At 37.4% G+C, this 20,782-nt stretch overlaps 1 protein-coding gene across 1 annotated transcript; it reads left to right on the top strand.

Annotated features, from left to right (window-relative positions):
• The first annotated feature begins 2,317 nt into the window (after positions 1–2,317).
• On the top strand, positions 2,318–17,581 carry LOC136675832 (macrophage mannose receptor 1-like). The gene is made up of 9 exons (XM_066652605.1): positions 2,318–2,378; positions 2,753–2,851; positions 3,001–3,213; positions 5,375–5,502; positions 5,602–5,702; positions 8,177–8,335; positions 13,638–13,782; positions 13,873–13,973; positions 17,431–17,581. Exons 1-9 carry the CDS (start codon positions 2,318–2,320, stop codon positions 17,579–17,581), a joined length of 1,158 nt encoding a protein of 385 aa, XP_066508702.1.
• Positions 17,582–20,782: the final 3,201 nt, after the last annotated feature.

The following is a 20,782-nucleotide window of genomic DNA, read 5'->3' as shown; positions in this document are numbered from 1 at the left end:
ATGTCATGTTTACAGCTGGTCCAAAATGCTGCAACTTGACTTTAAATAAGAACACACACACAGAGGAACATATATTTTTCCATACTGGCTTCCTGGGTGTTTCTAGAATAATTTTAAGATGTTTGTTTATATATCATTGAATGGACTGGCTCCTATATCCTTCTGAACTTCTACAAATGTTTGTTCCATCAGCTTCACTCAGATTCAATGATCAGCTCCTTCTGGTGGTTCCTAAATATAGGTTGAAGCTAAGGGGAGATTGTGGTTTGCAGTCATAGCCCCATAACTATGGAATAATGAGCTGCTGCAGCTGCCACCCACATGTCTCTTATTGAAAATAATATATTTCTTTATTTCATAACATTTTAAAAACACAAGGACATTCTGACTTTTCACAGGTGGAAAAATTAATTTGAAAATCTGGTGGCAGTAGCTTAAATTGGACAAATTAGAGTAGCTTGAAAAAAATCTGGACAGCACAGTGGTGCAGCAGGTAGTGTTGCAGTCACACAGCTCCAGGGGCCTGGAGATTGTGGGTTTGAGCCCCGCTCCGGGTGACTGTCTGTGAGGAGTTTGGTGTGTTCTCCCCGTGTCCACGTGGGTTTGCTCCAGGTGCTCCGGTTTCCTCCCACAGTCCAAAAACACACGTTGGTAGGTGGATTGGTGACTCAAAAATGTACGTGTGTAGGTGTGAGTGAACGTGTGTGTGTGTTGCCCTGTGAAGGACTGGCGCCCCCTCCAGGGTGTATTCCTGCCTTGCGCCCAATGATTCCAGGTAGGCTCTGGACCCACCACGACCCTGAACTGGATAAGCGGTTACAGATAATGAATGAATGAATGAATGAAAAAATTCTATAGTAATGAATGTAAAAAAAAAAGGTCTGAACGGGTGCACATATCCAAATGCTTAATACATGTCATCAATAAGATGCACAAATTAAAGACGATGTCGCAATATTGTAGGCAGACTAAACCAGACATTAAGTAGGTAGAATAATAACTGAAAGATAAAGAAGGACAAGAAGAAGTAACTTAAAACTTAAGAGGAACCTTAGTGTGATTGCCTAATATAATCACACTAATAAAATCAAATCTCCAGCTGCTGTTTACATTGCAGTGAAACTTCAATGTTAAATTAAATGGTGCAAACCTACTTACAATTAATTATAATCATACACAAGATAAGATGTAAAATATCCTGTGCCAATCCATTAGAGCTTCACACAGGGCCCACCCCACTTTCTCCCTACTAGCTGCCACATAATTTCTATTGTTCCAATCCTACAGCTACACCCTAAGTTTGAAGTGGCCATTTATGATCTGATCAGCAACCAGCTACCCTTTACATCTATGGTTAATCATTAAGCCCATCACATGACTACCCAAACCACCCACTGCATCACTAGCTCTTCACAGGGGTCATCAGGTTGGCACCGCTCCTCGTCAGTGTTTTGCTGAATTATGCCCACAACACCTCCAGAAGGCTCAACAGTGAAGTCTGCCGCCCCAAACCCACCGCTATCCAAGCCAGCTTTACACTCCTATCTTACTCTTAAGTTTCAACAACCATAAATCCACACTGTCCTCCCTGGTGTCTAAGGCTGTACCTAGCCCCACGGGCACCGTTAAACCTCTACAGTGCATTTCCCCAACTAGTCTGTGTTCTTCTTATCCACAACCACTGACTAGACCTTTCAGCTGTTTCTGATAAGCTGTCCTTAGTTTCCAGCCCCTGATGCCGAACTGCACAAGCAGTGATGTGGCAGACTTGGCTACAAATCCCCTAACGCCTATCTCCACCGGTCTAATATGTGCCTGCCACTTAAACACTGTTGCACCCCTTGCCACTTCCTTATAGCCTGTTCATAAGCAGTTCCATCCTCTCTACTTCTATAATTGAAATGTCATAAACTGTCAACAGCCATCTAATACGAGGCAGTCAGCCAAACTGCAGACACCACAATTTCAACTTCACTGGCAGACATGGTCTGTCAATGTTATTAATAGCCTTCACCAATTCAGCCATTATTCCCACAACTTGGTCAATATCATTTAGCGCTGCACTGGTATACATCTACCTAAATTATTCACTGGTATCTCCAGTACTGAATAATTTCTCGTTCTATCCAAAATTTTCCTGTACAAGTTTTCCTTTGACAATCGAGAGACTTCTAGACTTGCTCGGTTTAACTTTCAGCCTAGCCAACCTGAGATTATCATTTAACTTCCCCAGCAACTTCCGTGTGCAAGACACAGTAGTTGTCAGGGTCATCATGCCATCCATGTAAGCCCTGATTAGGGAAAACCGAGTACCACCATGCAACCTCTACCCATATGCAACCCACTTAGAGGCCCTGATTGCTACCTCCATCACCATCGTAAATGCTAATGGTGAAATTGAAAATATACATCAATACATATACATGTATAAAAATATACGTCAATCACCTTCCATTAAAAGACATTTTAAGTTATGTTGATCCAGCAGTGACAAAATTTTGAATTACTCTATATCAACTTAATATAATGAATATATTGAAGAAATATTTAGCACGTATCCTCCGGTTTCCTCCCACGGTCGAAAAACACACATTGGTAGGTGGATAGGCGAATCAAAAAGTGTCCATAGGTTGGAACGTGTGAGTGACTGTGTGTTGCCCTGTGAAGTACTGACTGGACATGTGGTTACAGATAATGAATGAATGAATATTTAGAAATTCCTCATTTTGTGTAATTCCTCATTTTTTATCAGTTGTTAGAGCAAGAGTCAGATGTTTCAGACTTGCTGCAGTGTGTCTTGGACTGCTGTGCATTCTCCTGTTGATCACCAGCATAGTGCTCTACAAGAAATGTGAGTATTTCACTCTCAAATACAAAAACATACAAAAGCATAGAAACAAACAATTAATAAAGTTAGTCATATTTTCTCTTTCAAATGAAAAATATATAAACTTTACTATAAGAGCTTAGTTAAGAAATTGAAAGTTTTTTTCCATGCAGATATTCATTTGAAAGAAGAGAAGGACAGTATGTCCAAAAACATATTTTCTCTCAGAGCAAACCACTTAATCAACATCAAAAATCTGACTAAAGAGAGAGATCAGTTAAAGAGCAGCTACCAGAATCTGACTGAGGAAATGGATCAGCTAAAGGACAGAAACCAGAATCTGACTGAGGAAATGGATCAGCTGAAGAGCAGAAACCAGGATCTGAGTGAGAAGAAAGAACAGAAAAACAAAACTCTAAATGCACCTTCACCTGTATTGTTCTGCTAAAATGGCTATGTAAAACAAGCCGGGTACATAATACATAGTTGAAGTACATAGGGACAATTATATAATAGTAACCTGAATGTAAAATTTAAAAATATTAACATATTAATAGTGGCTTAAGGATAATGAATAAAATACCTGCTAAAGTAATCTGAAATCAATATTTATGAATGTGGTATTTATATACCTCATGAAAAATCTCACATGAAAAATTGAATTATTCTCTCATCATTTATTAGACCAGTTCATGCTCAGTGGGTGCATACTTGAAGGCATCCATGTTCAAAATAGGTTTAGTGCAGAACCTCTCATATATTCAGGCAAGTAACTGGCAGGCTGTATCTTACAATGAAGAGAAATCACTGGAGAAAATGCTGACTGGGTAACACTTTAAATTACAACCCACTAATTACTGGGGAAGTACAGAGTATGTACCTGTTAAGTAAGCCATAAGATAAAATGAGTTCTAGGGGGTAAAGGAAAGGATACTAGAAACATGTGGTTATTACTGGGTATCTTACAATTCATTTAATCATTTATTCATTATTTAGGTATGTACATATAATTCCTCAAGACATATAGGCTCAACAGTGTACAATATTTTCTAAGTCTAAGTATGTGATGATAATTATTGTAAATTTTGGTAAATCATGTTGTGAACCTATTGAGTACAAAGCACCATTCAACTCTTCTAGTGCCTGTAATGAAAGTAGCTGACCTTGTCCTTCTCTGTATGTACAGTGTAAATAATTTGAAAGAATCTTTAATTACATTCAGAACTACTGTCAATTCAAAATAGTAGCTGCATTCCTTATTTATAAAAATCACAGTAATAGTCACTTGCTTAAACTGCCATGATTTTAATTCAATTTTTTAATCTATAATTATGCTTAGAATTACAATGGATTCGGAACATAGTTACGTTCCTTATTTGTAAAGTGTTTGTAAGATATACCAAGTAATAATCACATATTTGTAGTATCAGACTCTTTACTTACTCAGTACTTATTTTATCTTACAGCTTACTTAACAGGTACTTAATCTGTACTTACCCAGTTATTAGCAGGCTGTAATTTAAAATGTTACCAAATATAATGTAGTAAATGCATCCTGAGCAGAGGAAGGAGTCACACATTGTGGGTTTCTTCTCTGCTGGTTAGTCCCACCCTGAGGAAATATTGGCCCACACCACATTTTGTTCCTCCCCAAGAGGCAAGAGAGTGATTGCCCAGATAAATAAATAAATACATATAAATGTTTCTCAGCTAAAATCACAGCTGACCTAAAATAAGACAATGACAGTCAGCACTGAACAGCTTTTCTGAGATGTAAAATTCCAGACCAGTTCCAAACCAAAGTTTATGTTTTGTTACATTCTATATATTAAATCAATAAGTGCTGTTTTAACACTGCAGTTTACTGAGTACACTAAAGAAATTTGTTGTTAATCATTTGTTTATTGTTTATTTACCAGCTTATTATTCACAGAAAGAAGAAATAATGCACTGGGAATTTCATTTTTTTTTAAATTATAGCATTTATTCATGTTTACTATAGTAAAGCAACATTAAAACCAAGACAATCAATGTGGAATCTTGGAGGGGGGTGTTATATATTATTTTTCCTCATGTTAAAATGCACATACAAAGGTTTTATATAAAATAATGTTAACTGTTCATGGATGCTACACTTTTTTTCACTGAAAGCAGCATTGTATAGTTATTATACAGTTAAAGTTTTTAAATATTTTTGTACATTTTATTAGGAGTGAAGGCAGTGAGTAAATCACCTGGTCATGTCCATCTCTGTCATTTATACTGCCTCAACTTCAAATAATTGGTCAGAAAGGCCAAACCATCCAAAAAAAGTGTTTTAACACTGCACACAAAATGAAACCCATTTAAAGAGAATACATCCTTGGGTTGGGCCATATTTTGGTCTTTTGGTCCAAACAATGTAGGTGTGTGTATAAGCACCCTAAGAGCTAAACTTAAAGACTCTAAATTTGAAAATATACATGACCATCTTTTACATGATAAACAATCACTGTTTTATGGGCTTTTTCTCCTGCTGATAACCAAAATTATTTTGTATATATCTAGAATGTATGAAGTCATTTGGAAGCAGCTTTTACCACATCTCTACTGACTTTAAGACATGGAATGAGTCCAGACAGGACTGCAGAGATAAAGGAGCAGATCTGCTGATCATAAACAACAAGGAGGAACAGGTGAGAGAGAGAGAGAGAGAGAGAGAGAGAGAGAGAAAGAGAGAGAGGAAGAGGAAGAGAGATTTAAATAATTCTGTTTTACAATCTGTTCTCTTCTAGGAATTCATTAAGAAACAAGACATATATACTTGGCTTGGTTTAAGTGATGAAAAAACAGAAGGCTTGTGGAAGTGGGTAGACGGGTCACTAGCGCCCACTGAGTGAGTAGCTGTGTTGTTTTCAGATCTCATCACATAATAAAAGAGTACAGTTCTGACCAAGTACAGTCCTGATCAAGTTCAGTCCTGACCCGTTCCATTATAGGCTCAGTGATACAAATCTTCTGGTCAGTGAAAAGTGCATTCTTTTACAAATTTATATTTATATGCACCTGTTCCTGGTTTGATAACAGCGCATCCGCTTCATTTTTTTGCAGAAATTTCAAATTTTCTGAATTGTCTGCACCGCTTTTACTACACACACTACTTCCTTTTCAGTACAGGAAATGTAAGCAGAAGTATCCATTGCTTTCCTGCCTTAAACATACTTACTCACATTTACATGACGTACATAGCACACATTTTCTTTGCATATATTTAAGCAGAAAATTTTGGCTGAAGTCATTATAATCTTCAAACTCCTCACAAAATAACTAGTTCTGAGATGTGGTTATTAGAAGAACTGCAATCACGGAAAGTCTAGCAATAACTTAATTGAGGATGTGTACACTGAGAATTTTTTTTAATGCTAATTTTAAACTTGTGTTTCCATCACATGTATGTCAGCTTATATTTAGTGTAGTGTATTTATAGGTAGTGTATAATAACCCTTTTTCTGGATATTAACTGAAGTGTGAATGCAAGTGCCAGAATCATTTGTACAGGACACTAACCTGATTTTACCCTGCTAGACTCCTAGTACAAGAGCAAGTAATTTTCTGAATTCACAATGAAATCATGTCATGCCTCCTGCATGAACTACATATGAAAATTTTCAGCAGTGAGAATACTTCTGCCACAGAAAATTGCCAGCTGTATGGCGTTATTTTAGTTCCATGGCACTGGAATATGGCATGGGAAAACTGGAAATTTCCTGATTCAAACTAGATGGTACCAACCCTCACTTTGTGACTGACAACGTAGTAAAAGGCCATAGTTTTTGAGGCTTGGTTAGAGACGCGGAGTGATTTGGAGCTGGACTAAAGTGTAGTTGCTATTTTCTCATTCTGGAAGGCACAAGAGTTTGTCTCATACAGCTCACAGTGCAAAAGATTTGACCATTTGAACACAGAATACATTTAACAAATGTCCAGGAGTGTTTTTTTTTCTGTAGAGAATGTGTACTTATTTATTTTCCAGAATATCAACAAAACTCACATAATGGTGCATATACAGGGGTTGGACAATGAAACTGAAACCTGTCATTTTATTGTGGGAGGTTTCATGGCTAAATTGGACCAGCCTGGTGGCCAATCTTCATTAATTGCACATTGCACCAGTAAGAGCAGAATGTGAAGGTTCAATTAGCAGGGTAAGAGCACAGTTTTGCTCAAAATATTGCAATGCACACAACATTATGGGTGACATACCAGAGTTCAAAAGAGGACAAACTGTTGGTGCACGTTTTGCTGGCGCATCTGTGACCAAGACAGCAAGTCTTTGTGATGTATCAAGAGTATCCACAGTATCCAGGGTAATGTCAGCATACCATCAAGAAGGATGAAACACATCCAACAGGATTAACTGTGGACGCAAGAGGAAGCTGTCTGAAAGGGATGTTCGGGTGCTAACCCGGATTGTATCCAAAAAACATAAAACCACGGCTTCCCAAATCACGGCAGAATTAAATGTGCACCTCAACTCTCCTGTTTCCACCAGAACTGTCCGTCGGGAGCTCCACAGAGTCAATATACACGGCCAGGCTGCTATAGCCAAACCTTTGGTCATTCATGCCAATGCCAAACGTCAGTTTCAATGGTGTAAGAAGCACTGTGGACAATGTGAAATATGTATTGTTCTCTGATGAGTCCACCTTTACTGTTTTCCCCACATCCGGGAGAAGTGTACCACCCAGACTGTTGCATGCCCAGAGTGAAGCATGGGGGTGGATCAGTGATGGTTTGGGCTGCCATATCATGGCATTCCCTTGGCCCAATACTTGTGCTAGATGGGCGCGTCACTGCCAAGGACTACCGAACCATTCTGGAGGACCGCGTGCATCCATGTGCATGTTTCAAACATTGTATCTTGAAGGCGGTGTCATGTATCAGGATGACAATGCACCAATACACACAGCAAGACTGGTGAAAGATTGGTTTGATGAACATGAAAGTGAAGTTGAACATCTCCCATGGCCTGCACAGTCACCAGATCTAAATATTATTGAGCCACTTTGGGGTGTTTTGGAGGAGCGAGTCAGGAAACATTTTCCTCCACCAGCATCACATAGTGACCTGGCCACTATCCTGCAAAACGAATGGCTTAAAATCCATCTGACCACTGTGCAGGACTTGTTTATGTCATTCCCAAGACCAATTGACACTGTATTTGCCACAAAAGGAGACCCTACACCATACTAATAAATTATTGTGGTCTAAAATCAGGTGTTTCAGTTTCATTGTCCAACCACTGCATGTGTACAAAGAAAGTAACACACCTTAATACACCTATGTGAAATATGATGTCTCTAATTCTAGGTTCTGGATAAATGGTGAACCCAATGACTACAATGGAGAGGAGGACTGTGCTGTTTTCTCTGAGACTGCTGACCCACTGAAGACATGGAATGACATACCCTGCTCTTACACAGCAAAATGGATCTGTGAATACACACTGTTTTCCCCTAAAGTGCTCAAGTAATTTACATGAATTGTCGATTTCATTTAATTCCTTTTAAAGGAGTAATTAATAAAATATGTGGATGACACAATCTATAGAGTATAAACAAAGTTCAGGAACTACAAAACGTGATTCTTCATCTTGCGTGTTGCACTTAACAGTAAAAATGCTAAATTAATAAAATATCACTTTCACGAATAGTGTTTGCTAATTTTGGTGGTAATAAATGACTGAATGCACATGTGATGTAAAATATACACATTAAAGCAGATCAGTTTTGTATATGGGTGGCACGGTGGCGCAGCAGGTAGTGTTACAGTCACACAGCTCCTGGAGGGCCTGGAGGTTGTGGGTTTGATTCCCGCTCCGGGTGACGGTCTGTGAGGAGTTGGTGTGTTCTCCCTGTGTCCGCGTGAGTTTCCTCCGGGTGCTCCGGTTTCCTCCCACAGTCCAAAAACACACGTTGGTAGGTGGATTGGTGACTCGAAATTGTCCGTAGGTGTGAAAGTGTGTGTGTGTCTGTGTTGCCCTGTGAAGGACTGGCGCCCCCTCCGGGTGTTCCAGGTGGGCTCTGGACCCACCGCGACCATGAACTGAAGTGTTGTATATGGGTGTGGTAATTCTACTGATCAGAGATTTCATGTAAGGATGTAAATATTAATATGCTACTGTATTTTAAACATGGAAGGACCATAACTGAAAGTGTAAACATAAGAAGAGCTGTTGCTGAAGAGAACATCTGTATTTCTGTTCTAATTTCCATTTTTCTTTGTTGCTTCAATTTTTTCTACTGAAAATATATATGACAGTGATTTGGGCTCTTCATTGTAAACCTCAGTCCTTGTGGCCACATACTCTGGGCAACAGGAACTCAAAACCAATAACATTTATCACATTTTTATCTCTATCACAATTTTTTCTCCATCACACTTATCAGGAGGCCTTCCTCTCTCCAAGGCAAAGCCCTGATAAGTGCTCAAGCATTCAAACAACCAAACTCGCAATTTGTCAACAAATTATTTTCTAACCATATTGCAAAGCCATGGTGCCCACATTTCCTGACAGTCAACGAAAAGGTCAAAACACAATATATCTCTTCCCTTATAGGAAAAAAAACAACAGCCCTAGATTCCTTTTTAGCACAATGTCAAAACTAGTTGGCATCAAAAAAGAAATCAACTCCATTCTCCCCTCTGATTTCTGTAGTAATTATTTCATGACGTTTATAAAACTGATTACATTCGCTTGAAAATCCAAAATCAGCCCAAAGTCACATTGACTCATTGATAAACCCTCAAATCAGCCCTGAGGTACACTTAGGCTACTTCAGTCCTGTTAGTGAAAATGATTTGTTTAGTTTAATTAGCTCATCAAAATCATATTCATGTTTACTGGATCCTGTATGTTTGCAGTTGTTTAAACAAATCAAACATAAAGTCATTAGACCATTGCTTGCAATAATAAACTTGCTATGTGAAGCTCTAATGGATTGGCATAGGATATTTTACATCTTACCCTGTGTATGTTTACAATGACTTATCTAGATTAGCTAGTGACTGCTGTAAACAGGGCAGCTGACAACAGGGTAAAGACTTTGAGAGAGACAGCTGACATAGTTGAATCTAATCTAATCTAATTATTCATAAATTATTTACAACAATGTATTCAAACTATGAAAACACGTTTACAAAACAGTTTATATATATTAACTACTGAATTTCATTTTAGAGCATTAACTATTAAAAGTGTAAAATCCAACATTTTACTGCAAATATTTCCCTCTCTTGAAATTGCTGGTTCTCACTGTCAAATTTGCATTGTGTTTTGCTGCAGCCATCACCAAATGTTGTTCTGTGAATTAATTTGCTGGCCCAGAGGAATGAATGGTGTTTAAGTTTAGCTTAGTTCATTAACACAGTGGTGCCATATCCTATACATTAGCCCACTACTGCCACCATCAGGTAAAAGAAAAAAACTGCCAAGTGCCAGTGGGCCACTAATGATGTATTCTGTCAAGTGATGATGCGGGCCAATTAAAATCTTACAGCGGGCTGTATTTGGCCCGGGGCCAGACTACAGTACAGCACTAAATGACACAGAGCAAGTTATGCGCCTAAAGGCTGGTTAGGGCTATTAATAGCATTGATAGATTATGTTTGCCAGGGAAGCTGAAACTGTGGTGTCTGCAGTTTGGCTTACTGCCTCATATTATATGGCCACTGACAGTTTATGATTTTCCAATCACAGTAGTACAGAGGATGGAAAAAGTCATGAATATGGCGATAAAGATTTGGCTAGGGGTGCCGCAGTGTTTACATAGTGTGGCATAGTATGGGAGAGGGATGCAGGAATTTAAATGTGCGAAGATGAGTTGTGAGATGATTTTGTCAGGATCAAGGGATGCAGTGATAAAAGCAGTGGCACCAGTCACAAAAGCAGGAAGTAAGTGGAATCCGAGGGTGGCTGTGCAGGTAGCCAGGAGCTCATAAGAGCTAAGGGATGTGATTGGCCAAGTACGATGTAGAAGAGCAGGCCTTGGGTCAGAAGATTTGTGGAAAGCGTTTCATAAGGCCACATCACAGAATGAAGGCAAATGATGACTAGATTTATTCAAGAGCATGAAGAGGAGGCACAGTGAACAACAGCAGCATCACCGACAAAACAAGGTCAGTGGCTTTGATGGGAGAATCTAGAGAAGCAGAAGATATCCTGGCAAGAGTTGTGGATGATGGAAGCAAGTTTTATTAATTTTTGATGGGAGCAATTTAAGACGTCCTCCCAACAAAAATTCATTTGTAACATTTGAATGATATTTTACTAACACTGCATTGTGGAGAACTAGTTGTGCTTGTAAATACCCTAAAGCCACATACACAAAAATATGCCCAGTGTGTTTCTTCTGTGCTTATTTCCTGACAACAACATATATTTTAATAACCAGCTGAAGCTTCAGAGCAAACCATTCTACTTTTGCTGTGTAGTAGGTTAGTGCTGAAATTAGATGGGAGGAGATATACAGGAGAATGGCTGATATGATTCACTCAGCTCTGACCTGAGTGAAATTAACTGAAGGAAAGTGGAGATGAATGGGGATATTTATGAAAGTTGATTTTAGAGTTCAGGGAATCATAATAAAAGCCTGAGGAATTAAGCTCGAACACTGAAGGCACCATCACAAACACTCAACAAGTCAACAGAAAGGAGATGACACAGGGCCAGCTTAAAAAAGCAATCAGCCAAAAACTGATGTGTTAAGAAACTTGTGCATACTTACTTCCTCCTTACCATTCTCATCACTGATATATCATTATCAGTTTTTAAAATCAATCTTTTTTCCTGAAATAACAGTAAATGTGTTTAGTAGGAACACAGGGTTTCATGGAGCAGTTTAACATTTAACAAAGTAGCAGACAATATATTTGAAATTGTTTATTTTTGTTTTGTGCAATCCATGAGAATCCATGGGTGGGTCTCCCACATTACATCACTGAATTAAATGGTAAATTAATCCCTGCGCATATATATATATATATATATATATATATATATATATATATATATATATATATATATATATATATATATATATATATTAGCTAATTGTATATTAGCTAATTATGAACACATTTGAAATTTTACACATACAACACACTCCAAAAAAGTTAAATGTGCAAAATATGAATAACATGTTTATAGAAGTTACACCATCTTGTAACATTCACCTGTAAGCAAAACAAATAATTTAATATAAAGGATTAAAACAGGCTTGACAAAAGGTTCAGTCTTTGCAACAGAAATTGGTTTGTGACTAAGAACATGTGCCACAAACTTTAAATGCTATGAATTGAGAGATGCCAGAGATGTGATCATTAAACATGGACACACAAGCTGCTTTAAACCACAAACACTGAAGTAGGGGCACTTCCTTCCTTATGCTTATTTTGTATTAACATTATAAAAGCAACACCTCAGTGTGTACCAAGCAAATATATCAGAAAGATAGTGTCAAAGGGAATGTACAAAACTGCACAAGGAGTTGAACTGAGTGAGATGGACAGAAGAGAGCAAGTGGAGAATACTGTAACTATTTATGAAAATGTAAATGCTTTAGGAGTGCCGGTAAACAGCACAGGGAGAAAGACAACAGCAACACAGAGCAGAGGTAATGTATATTAACACAACAGAAATAAAACCTTGTTTAGCCACTGTTTTATTTATATATACACACACATTATATATATATATATATATATGTGTATATATAAATAAAACAGTGGCTAAACAAGGTTTTATTTCTGTTGTGTTAATATACATTACCTCTGCTCTATATATATGTATTCATTGCTTTGCATGATTTAGAGTATGAATATTAAGAACTTATTTTCAGCAACAGAATGTATGATTAGTTGGTAGAACAAGAATCGGATGTTCCCTACTGACTGCAGTGTCTCTCGGAGTGCTGTGCATTCTCCTGCTGATCACCATCATAGTGCTCTACGTGAACTGTAAATATTCTCAAACACAAATATCTCATTTCAAATAAAAAGAAAATACAAACAGTTCAATACATATTACAGTTCCATTCAGTCCATAATTCTGATTGCAAATATAGAAACCATAAAGTCTTTTGTAAGAGCTAATTTAAGTAAAGGTAATGTTTTCTTAATGCAGACATTAATATAAAAGAAGAGAAAGATGGTATGTCCCGAGCAGAGAGAGAGACCCTCTTATCCAGCATCAAAAATCTGACTACAGAGAGAGATCAGCTAAAGAACAGCAATCAGGTCATGATCAAGGAAAGGGATCAGCTGAAGAGCAGCTACCAGGACCTGACTAAGGAGAAAGAGCAGATAAATAAAGCTCTAAATGCAAATAAATGCACCAATACGGATCTATTACAACGATTCGGTGAGTAAAAAAACAGATTCACCCTCTAAAATAATATACTTTTTTTACATTTAGTGCAACTCACATACCTCACAAATTAGTACCTTAATGAATGTGCTGTGCCACTAGGTGTATTAATGAAGGATAACTGTAGAAAATGACTGATTGTTGTTTTAATGCATCAATATTTATGACATAGTAATGAGAGTAGTAATTTCATCCAAGTAAAATGTATTTTTTAGGTCCTTTATAAAAGAAAGAATTATTTTCATTTTGTTCTGGCATCGATTTATTCTCATTCATAAATATGACCAAAGACTTGAAACATTATAGTCATTCACTTCTTCTTCGGTCGTTAGAATTGACAGCAGATGTTACAGACATGCGGCAGTGTATTTTGCATTTTTTGTTTGTTCACTTGCTGATCACCAGCTTTATTTCTTACCTACAAGGAATAAAGTCACTTGGAAGTAGCTATTACTACATCTCTAATGACTTCAAAACATGGAGTGATGCCAGAAATGTTTGCAAAGCTAAAGGAGCAGATTTACTGATCATAAACAGCAAAGAGGAACAGGTGCGAGAGTGTGTGTGTGAGAGAGAGAAAGAGAGAGAGAGAGAGAGATGAACGCTGAGCTTATTCTAATTTCTATCTGTTCTGTTCTAGGAGTTCATTAAAAAACTAAACCTATATGTCTGGCTTGGTTTAACTGATGCAGAAAATGAAGGAGAGTGGAAGTGGGTAGATGGGTCAGTACTGACCATTAAGTGAGTAGCTGTGTCCCACCCCCCCCCAAATCTTGTCACTTCACATTTACAGGTTTTGCTGACATTCATCCACACTGGATTACAAAAGTGCTTTGTGTTCAGACAAAATATGTATCCTAGCTAGTACAAATAGGTTTGTGTCCAAACTCAACTTGAGCTCAGACATGGCCAGAACAAGAGCAGTGCAATACACAGCTTCTAGTCAGTGTTCATACCTAAAAAGTAAATGATTAAAGTGCAGTATAATTTGGTGTCCACTTAGATTAGTGCTCACTTATGTGGGCTCATTTCCTGACCTGTATTTTACAAATGAACATTTACAAGCACATTAATCTAATAACTTAAGAAAATCAGATTTTTGCAAGAATCGGTTTAACAGATTTACAAGCATTATAAGTCAGAACAATCAGATTTCTATCTTTATATTCTATTACTATCATGCAGCACGCCACAATAAACTCACCGGGTGCTCCGACTTCCTCTCATGGGTGAAAAACACACTTTGGTGGGTGCATTGGAGACTCAAAAGTGTCCGTAGGTATGAATGTGCGAAGCTGAACTGGATAAGCGGTTACAGACAATGAATGAATAAATGAAAAATTTTGTTCATTTGAAAAAAAATAAAAATAAAACAGAAAGATCTTGAGATTGAAAAATACTACATTCATTCATTATCTGTAACCGCTTATCCAGTTCAGGGTCACGGTGGGTCCAGAGCCTACCCAGAATCTTTGGGCGCAAGACAAGAATACACCCTGGAGGGGGCACCAGTTCTTCATGGGGAAACACACGCACTTTGAGTCGCCAATCCACCTACCAACATGTGATTTTGGACTGTGGGAGGAAACCAGAGCACCCGGAGGAAACCCACGAGACACGGGGAGAACACACCAACTCCTCACACTCACCCGGAGCGGGACACGAACCCACAACCTCCAAGTCCCTGGAGCTGTGTGACGGCAACACTACCTGCTGCGCCACCATGCCTGAAAAACACTACAATGTATTCAAAAGTAAAATAAGTCCACAATGTTTGTTTTCAGTTTAAATAGAATTTGCTTCAATTTTTCAATATTTGTCTGTTGCAGTTTGATGTTTTCGGATTCCAGATATTTTTGTCTAGTTTTATATCTTTTTCTGTTTTTTTTTCTGTTTTATTTTTTCACTTTCGAATTCTTGCTATTCAGTTTTCAGTTTCATAATCAACAATGAGGGAGGTCCTCCACCTTTATTGTTATGCTGTCAGTCATTAAACCATGCCCCTTTCAGCTGATGTCCCACTTCCCCCTGCAGAATCGGGCCAAAGTCTGAAACTGAAAATGTGAAAAAAAAAGTGAAAAAAAAATCTGTAACTGAAAAAAAATATATGAAACTAGCAAAAAACCATTCCAAAACATACAGGATGAAAATATATGATTTATCCCAAAAAATTCCAGAATTGACAAAATTATTTAATTTATTTAAACTGAAAAAAACCCCCAAAAACTCATCCTTGATGTTTTAGCCAGTTTGTTTCATATATGTTACCCCTGCACCCCAGTAGTAGAAAAAAATTGGCTTTTAAAGGCTAAAATTGTGATGCTATAAATATTTTTAAAAACTTTTTGGTGTGTTACTTCCAAAAATATATAAATAAATGAATAAATAACGGTAGAACTGCAGTACGATACGAGTCAGGAATGTACTTTCAACATTTTTTCCCCAACCAACCCCTAAGGACTGCCATAGCATCATAGAAATGCTTTACTTGTAAATATTTATGTAGACTTTTATTTGACCCCAGATATTCAACTGTTGTATCAATGAAATAATTTACTTTTGTCAGTGTGCACATTTCTGGGAAATGTATCTTTATCCAGTTATCTGTAAATGCTCAAATAAGGAAAGCTAAAAGTAAATAGAATAAAGTTCCACATGGTGGAAGAAAAAAAAAAGAAGAAAAACCTTATTACAGAGATCTCTTTATAACGGCTTCAATCCAATCAATTAAATCTGAAAAATAATCTTAAACAAAGAATGCTGTCTAAAATATGATCATAATAATCAGTTAATGGGTTAAATCCAGTAATAAAATTTCTGGTGGCATGGAAACACACTCAGTAATATACAAGACTTACCAGACTGGAAACAATAAGCCTTAGCAGATTTAATTTCTATAATGTATAACCAAACGTGGCGCAGCAGGTATGACAAACAAATGACAAAAAAGCAAAAAGGCTATATCTCCGATGTTGTCACTGACCAACTTGATTATATTTTGTAAATAAAAACAGCCATATTTACCACTGTGTTACAACTTTCTTTTAATTACACTTTTTAATTTCTGGTGAACTGAGGACATTAACTGTTAAAGCTTTGTGAGTGGAATTTTTTACCTGTGCTTGGCATTTATTTGAAAAGCTGTGATGGCAGAAAATGTCATCATTTTTATTATGTAAAATAATATCCACAGAGATTAAGTTTGAGTGTATTTAATTTAAACCTACTGTAGTATTTTATTGTGAATTTCATATTTTACATTCTGATTATTTTATTTTATTATGTGCTGCCAGAATCAGTGTGATTTTGCAGTTTTTGTTTTGTACATAACGTGAGACACAGTGAAGTATCTACTACTTAAATACATTTTTTTCTTGCTATATATATTATATATATTTTCTTGTTATAATAATTACTATTACAGCTGTTCCAGCAATTATTATTTTAAACTAACAATAATTTAACATGAAGTCAGAATTTGTCAAATCTACTAATTTCTTACCTGTTTTATAGTAATAGTGATTATCTGATGCTTGGAGTAAAGTTACTAGCTAGATAAAGTTTGTTTGCCAATTTAATAAACAGCTACTAGCAAAAAAGAAAAAACCCCACACACATGGAGTGATGCCACTTCTGTGAATGTGTACCTACACCGATTGATGAATGAATGAGGCAGCCAGGGGACACCAGCCAAAATCTTGCCTAGGGCTCCAATTTGGTCAGGGCTGGCTCTGACTGCTATTACAGAGGAAAGTCTGGTAAGAGCTAAATTGAACAATTGTACAATTAGAAATTTTCTGTCACACACATCCAAACCACTCTTAAAAATGTATCTCCAGCACATTCATCCAGTGTATGTGTGGTTTGGTCTCATGGACAGTAAAACATAATTCAAGAAAGCAGAAGGAAAAAGAGGCGGCAAGAATGGAAACATCTGCTTTCAAGCTAGCTGCCACAGTCCTTGAAACCTAGTCATAACTACTATAGACCAAGTAGCTGAGGGTCATACTGCTGCAATGTGTGGTTGTGGTGCAATGTGCATTTGTTGATTGAAATGTTCAGTACGTTTATAAGAGAATATGCATTTATTTACTTTCATTTTCAAAATGTAAAAAATGTCACAAAACTGTGCATACATATGTTCAAACCAAGAAAAATATGTAAATACATCTATGTGATATTTTGTTACTTATTCAAGGTTCTGGAAAACTGGTGAACCCAATGATGCACATGGAGATGAGGACTGTGTTGCTTTTGCAGAGACTTCTGACCCACTGATGACATGGAATGATATACCCTGCTCTTACAAAGCAGGATGGATCTGTGAATATACATATGCTATGCTGTAAAATGCTGCAGTAATTCATTAGTTGCTATGAATTAGTAATTTCTTTTAACATAGCTATCAATCATTTCCCCTGTGTTTCTCCTTCAAGTACAAACATCCCACCACACCCATGTCTCCAGAGCTCCCCCTGCTTGTTGCTGAGATTAATTCACATTTACAATGCAATCATGAAAAAAGACTCACACACACAAACCCTCCCACTTCTCTCACAAACTCATGCTCTCTCTCTCTCTCTGAGTAGTTTATATTTTTGTGGGAATTCCCACTCCATTCTTTATTAAAATGTCCAGTATTAAAAATGAAAATCCTGAAAGAATATTCAGTGAAAGATAGTTTTGTTGTTTTAATTTTTTTTTTCTGGGATCACAAACCTTTTCATATTTCAGATTCTCTATCTTCATCAGTCAAACAAATCTAGAAAATTATGCTTTGTGTATTGAGGAACATCTAAACAAAAATAAAAAAACAATAAAAACCACCATATGCCTGAATTATCCTTTCATTCATTGATTATTCAGTTCAGGGTTGTGGTGGGTCCGGAGCCTACCCGGAATTACTGGGCACAAGGCGGGAACACACCCTGGAGAGGATGCTAGTCCTTCGCAGGGTGACACACACACACATATGGACACTTTTTTCATTAGCCACCTACCAGCATGTATTTTTGGACAGAGTGAGGAAACAAGACAACCCAGAGGAAACCCACATGGACACGGGGAGAACACACCTAGCTCCTCACAGACAGTCACCCAGAGTGCAACTTAAACCCACAACCTCCAAACTGTGTGATTACGACACACCTGCTGCGCCAACGTCCCGCCTCATGTCTGATTTGGAATTCTGTGAAGCTGCTTTGTGACAACATCAGTTGTGAAAAGCGCTATATAAATAAATTTGATTTGATTTAGTATATTCCTAAATAAGGTCAGGAGGTAGGTAGGGCACAAGGACCTAAGGAGAAGACTCCAATGCTCCGGTTTCCTCCCATGGTCCAAAACACACAATGTTAGGTGGATTGGCAACTCAATAGTGTCCATGCGAGTGTGTGTGTGTGTGTCCTGTGAAAGACTGGTGCCCAATAATTCCAAGTATGCTCCAGACCATAACCCTGAACTGGATAAATGGTCACAGATAATGAATAAAGAAATTAATGCGTTATAGTCTACTTTTCCTTCTGGTTTGGAGTATATTTTGTCTGGAATGCAACCCCCTGTCAAAACACAATCGCAGAAACTTTCCCCTCGTGTGCAGAGAATGTGAGAGCAATGAGTTTGGCACACTCTTTTAACAAGGTGAGTTATTCTACACTTCCTCATCTTCCTCCCGGGAAATATTTTACTGTTTGCGAGAACACTTTGTTGCCACCCTCTCTTCTGATAATGAAAAGATGTTCTGGGACAGGCTCTCCTTTTCTTGGTCATTTTTTAAATATCTGAATTAAAAACATAAAATAAAATGTTTACGTAGAACCATTTCAAAGTAACATGCTTTCTACAATTAAAAGAAGTATTTTGTGGTTTAGCATTCAGACAGATCAACTCAGTGCAGGAGTCATTTTAATGCTGTGATCACACTTGGACCAGCAAGAGTTGCCCACCTTCTCCACACCTTGAGAAACCACCAGCTGCTACTCTGTGTAAACTTCACCTTGTACCGTGTGCATTTCTCTTCTCAAAGGCTCAAATGAATAAAGTCCTCCCCGACTTCATCCTCTGTCATGTTCTCACAGAAACAACAAGCATTTTTCTCTCTAACAGGACTGCTGTCCTCCTGGGTCTCATTTAAATAACCAGTCTCCTGATATATTCACTGATAGAACAGCAACATGGGGCAAACCAGAGTGACAGCATTATTTATTATTAAACATGAATATATTCTAATATAATGTAAAATCACTTTATCTAAAGTATCTCAAAATAGATTTGCTCACATTGAATCATGTAGAAGACTCAAAAATTGTGTTTCATGTCCATTTTAAAGTACTTACAGTTCATGTAGAGCACTATATTGGTGATCAGCAGGAGAACACAGCAGTACAAAACACACTGCAGCCAGTCTGGATCATCATCTTTTAGTTCTATCAGCTGGAATTGTTCTCTATTTTATGTACTCGGTTACTGTACCTGTGCTCTGTGTTGGTGCCTTCCTCCATGCATTGGTAAATTCAGACATTGTGCTGGTTTCCTGAGCTCAAACAGCATCTGCACTTTCATAAATAACCGCTGTCCTCTCCAATCGCTCTCCAATCTGTCCAGCTCAATCAACACAAATCTTCACCCTTTCATCATTGATTTTCTCTATATTTCTCTCTAAGACACTCATTTTTCTAAACTACTGAACCCTGAGTAGACCTTTCTACAAAGTTCACAAAGTGACAGAAGGGTGAGGTAATGTCAGAGACATTAACCACAAAGCTATAAGGGCTTTTGCTTCTCTTTTTCTTACTTACTAACCCACATACACATTCACTCATACCCACAGACACTTTTCAGTCACCAATCCACCTTCCAACGTGTGTGGAGTTGTTTCGGACCATGGGAGGAAACAAGAACCGTATTGAACTACTGAAATAAATTGCTTTTTGATGATTTCATGATTACATTCTATATATAGTGGCACGACTAATTGAACTCAAACTTCTTGTGTAAGCTGTCAAATGTGTTAGAGGTACATAAAATTCTGTTGTACACATGCCTTCTGAAGTTTCTAGACCAGGATTTTTGGTATAAAGAATGTGAACACACTTCTGATGATAAATATTGAAGATGGAAAGAACTTAAGAAAGCAGTAGATTTTACATTTTCTTAATGTTGGAGGGGAGGGGGGCATTACTGTGAATAGAATATTTTGGTTTATAGTTCTCTGCCCACTCAGACTGGTACGATTCCTGTCTTGTTTTACTTTAAATACCTACTAAATGGAGGGCAGTCCATGGCAAAAAACAGACTTTTCAATTAATCATTTGACATATATGTGACCATTACACATAACAGTTACCTGACATGGAGCTTTGCATTTTTTGTTCCACAATCTTCAATATATTTATATAGTGATTATAACTTATAATAATAATAATTATTATTGACTTAAATGACAAAAATATTAACAATTAATTAGAGAGGGAATACTGTCACCGCTACGTGAGTTCTTCAGGATTTTCAGACTCTTAATGAACAAACTCCACACACTTATTTCAAACAAT

This window comes from Hoplias malabaricus, chromosome 2, assembly GCF_029633855.1.
Source record: "Hoplias malabaricus isolate fHopMal1 chromosome 2, fHopMal1.hap1, whole genome shotgun sequence".
NCBI classification, from domain to species: domain Eukaryota; kingdom Metazoa; phylum Chordata; class Actinopteri; order Characiformes; family Erythrinidae; genus Hoplias; species Hoplias malabaricus.
This window is presented reverse-complemented; position numbering and strand designations above follow the sequence as displayed.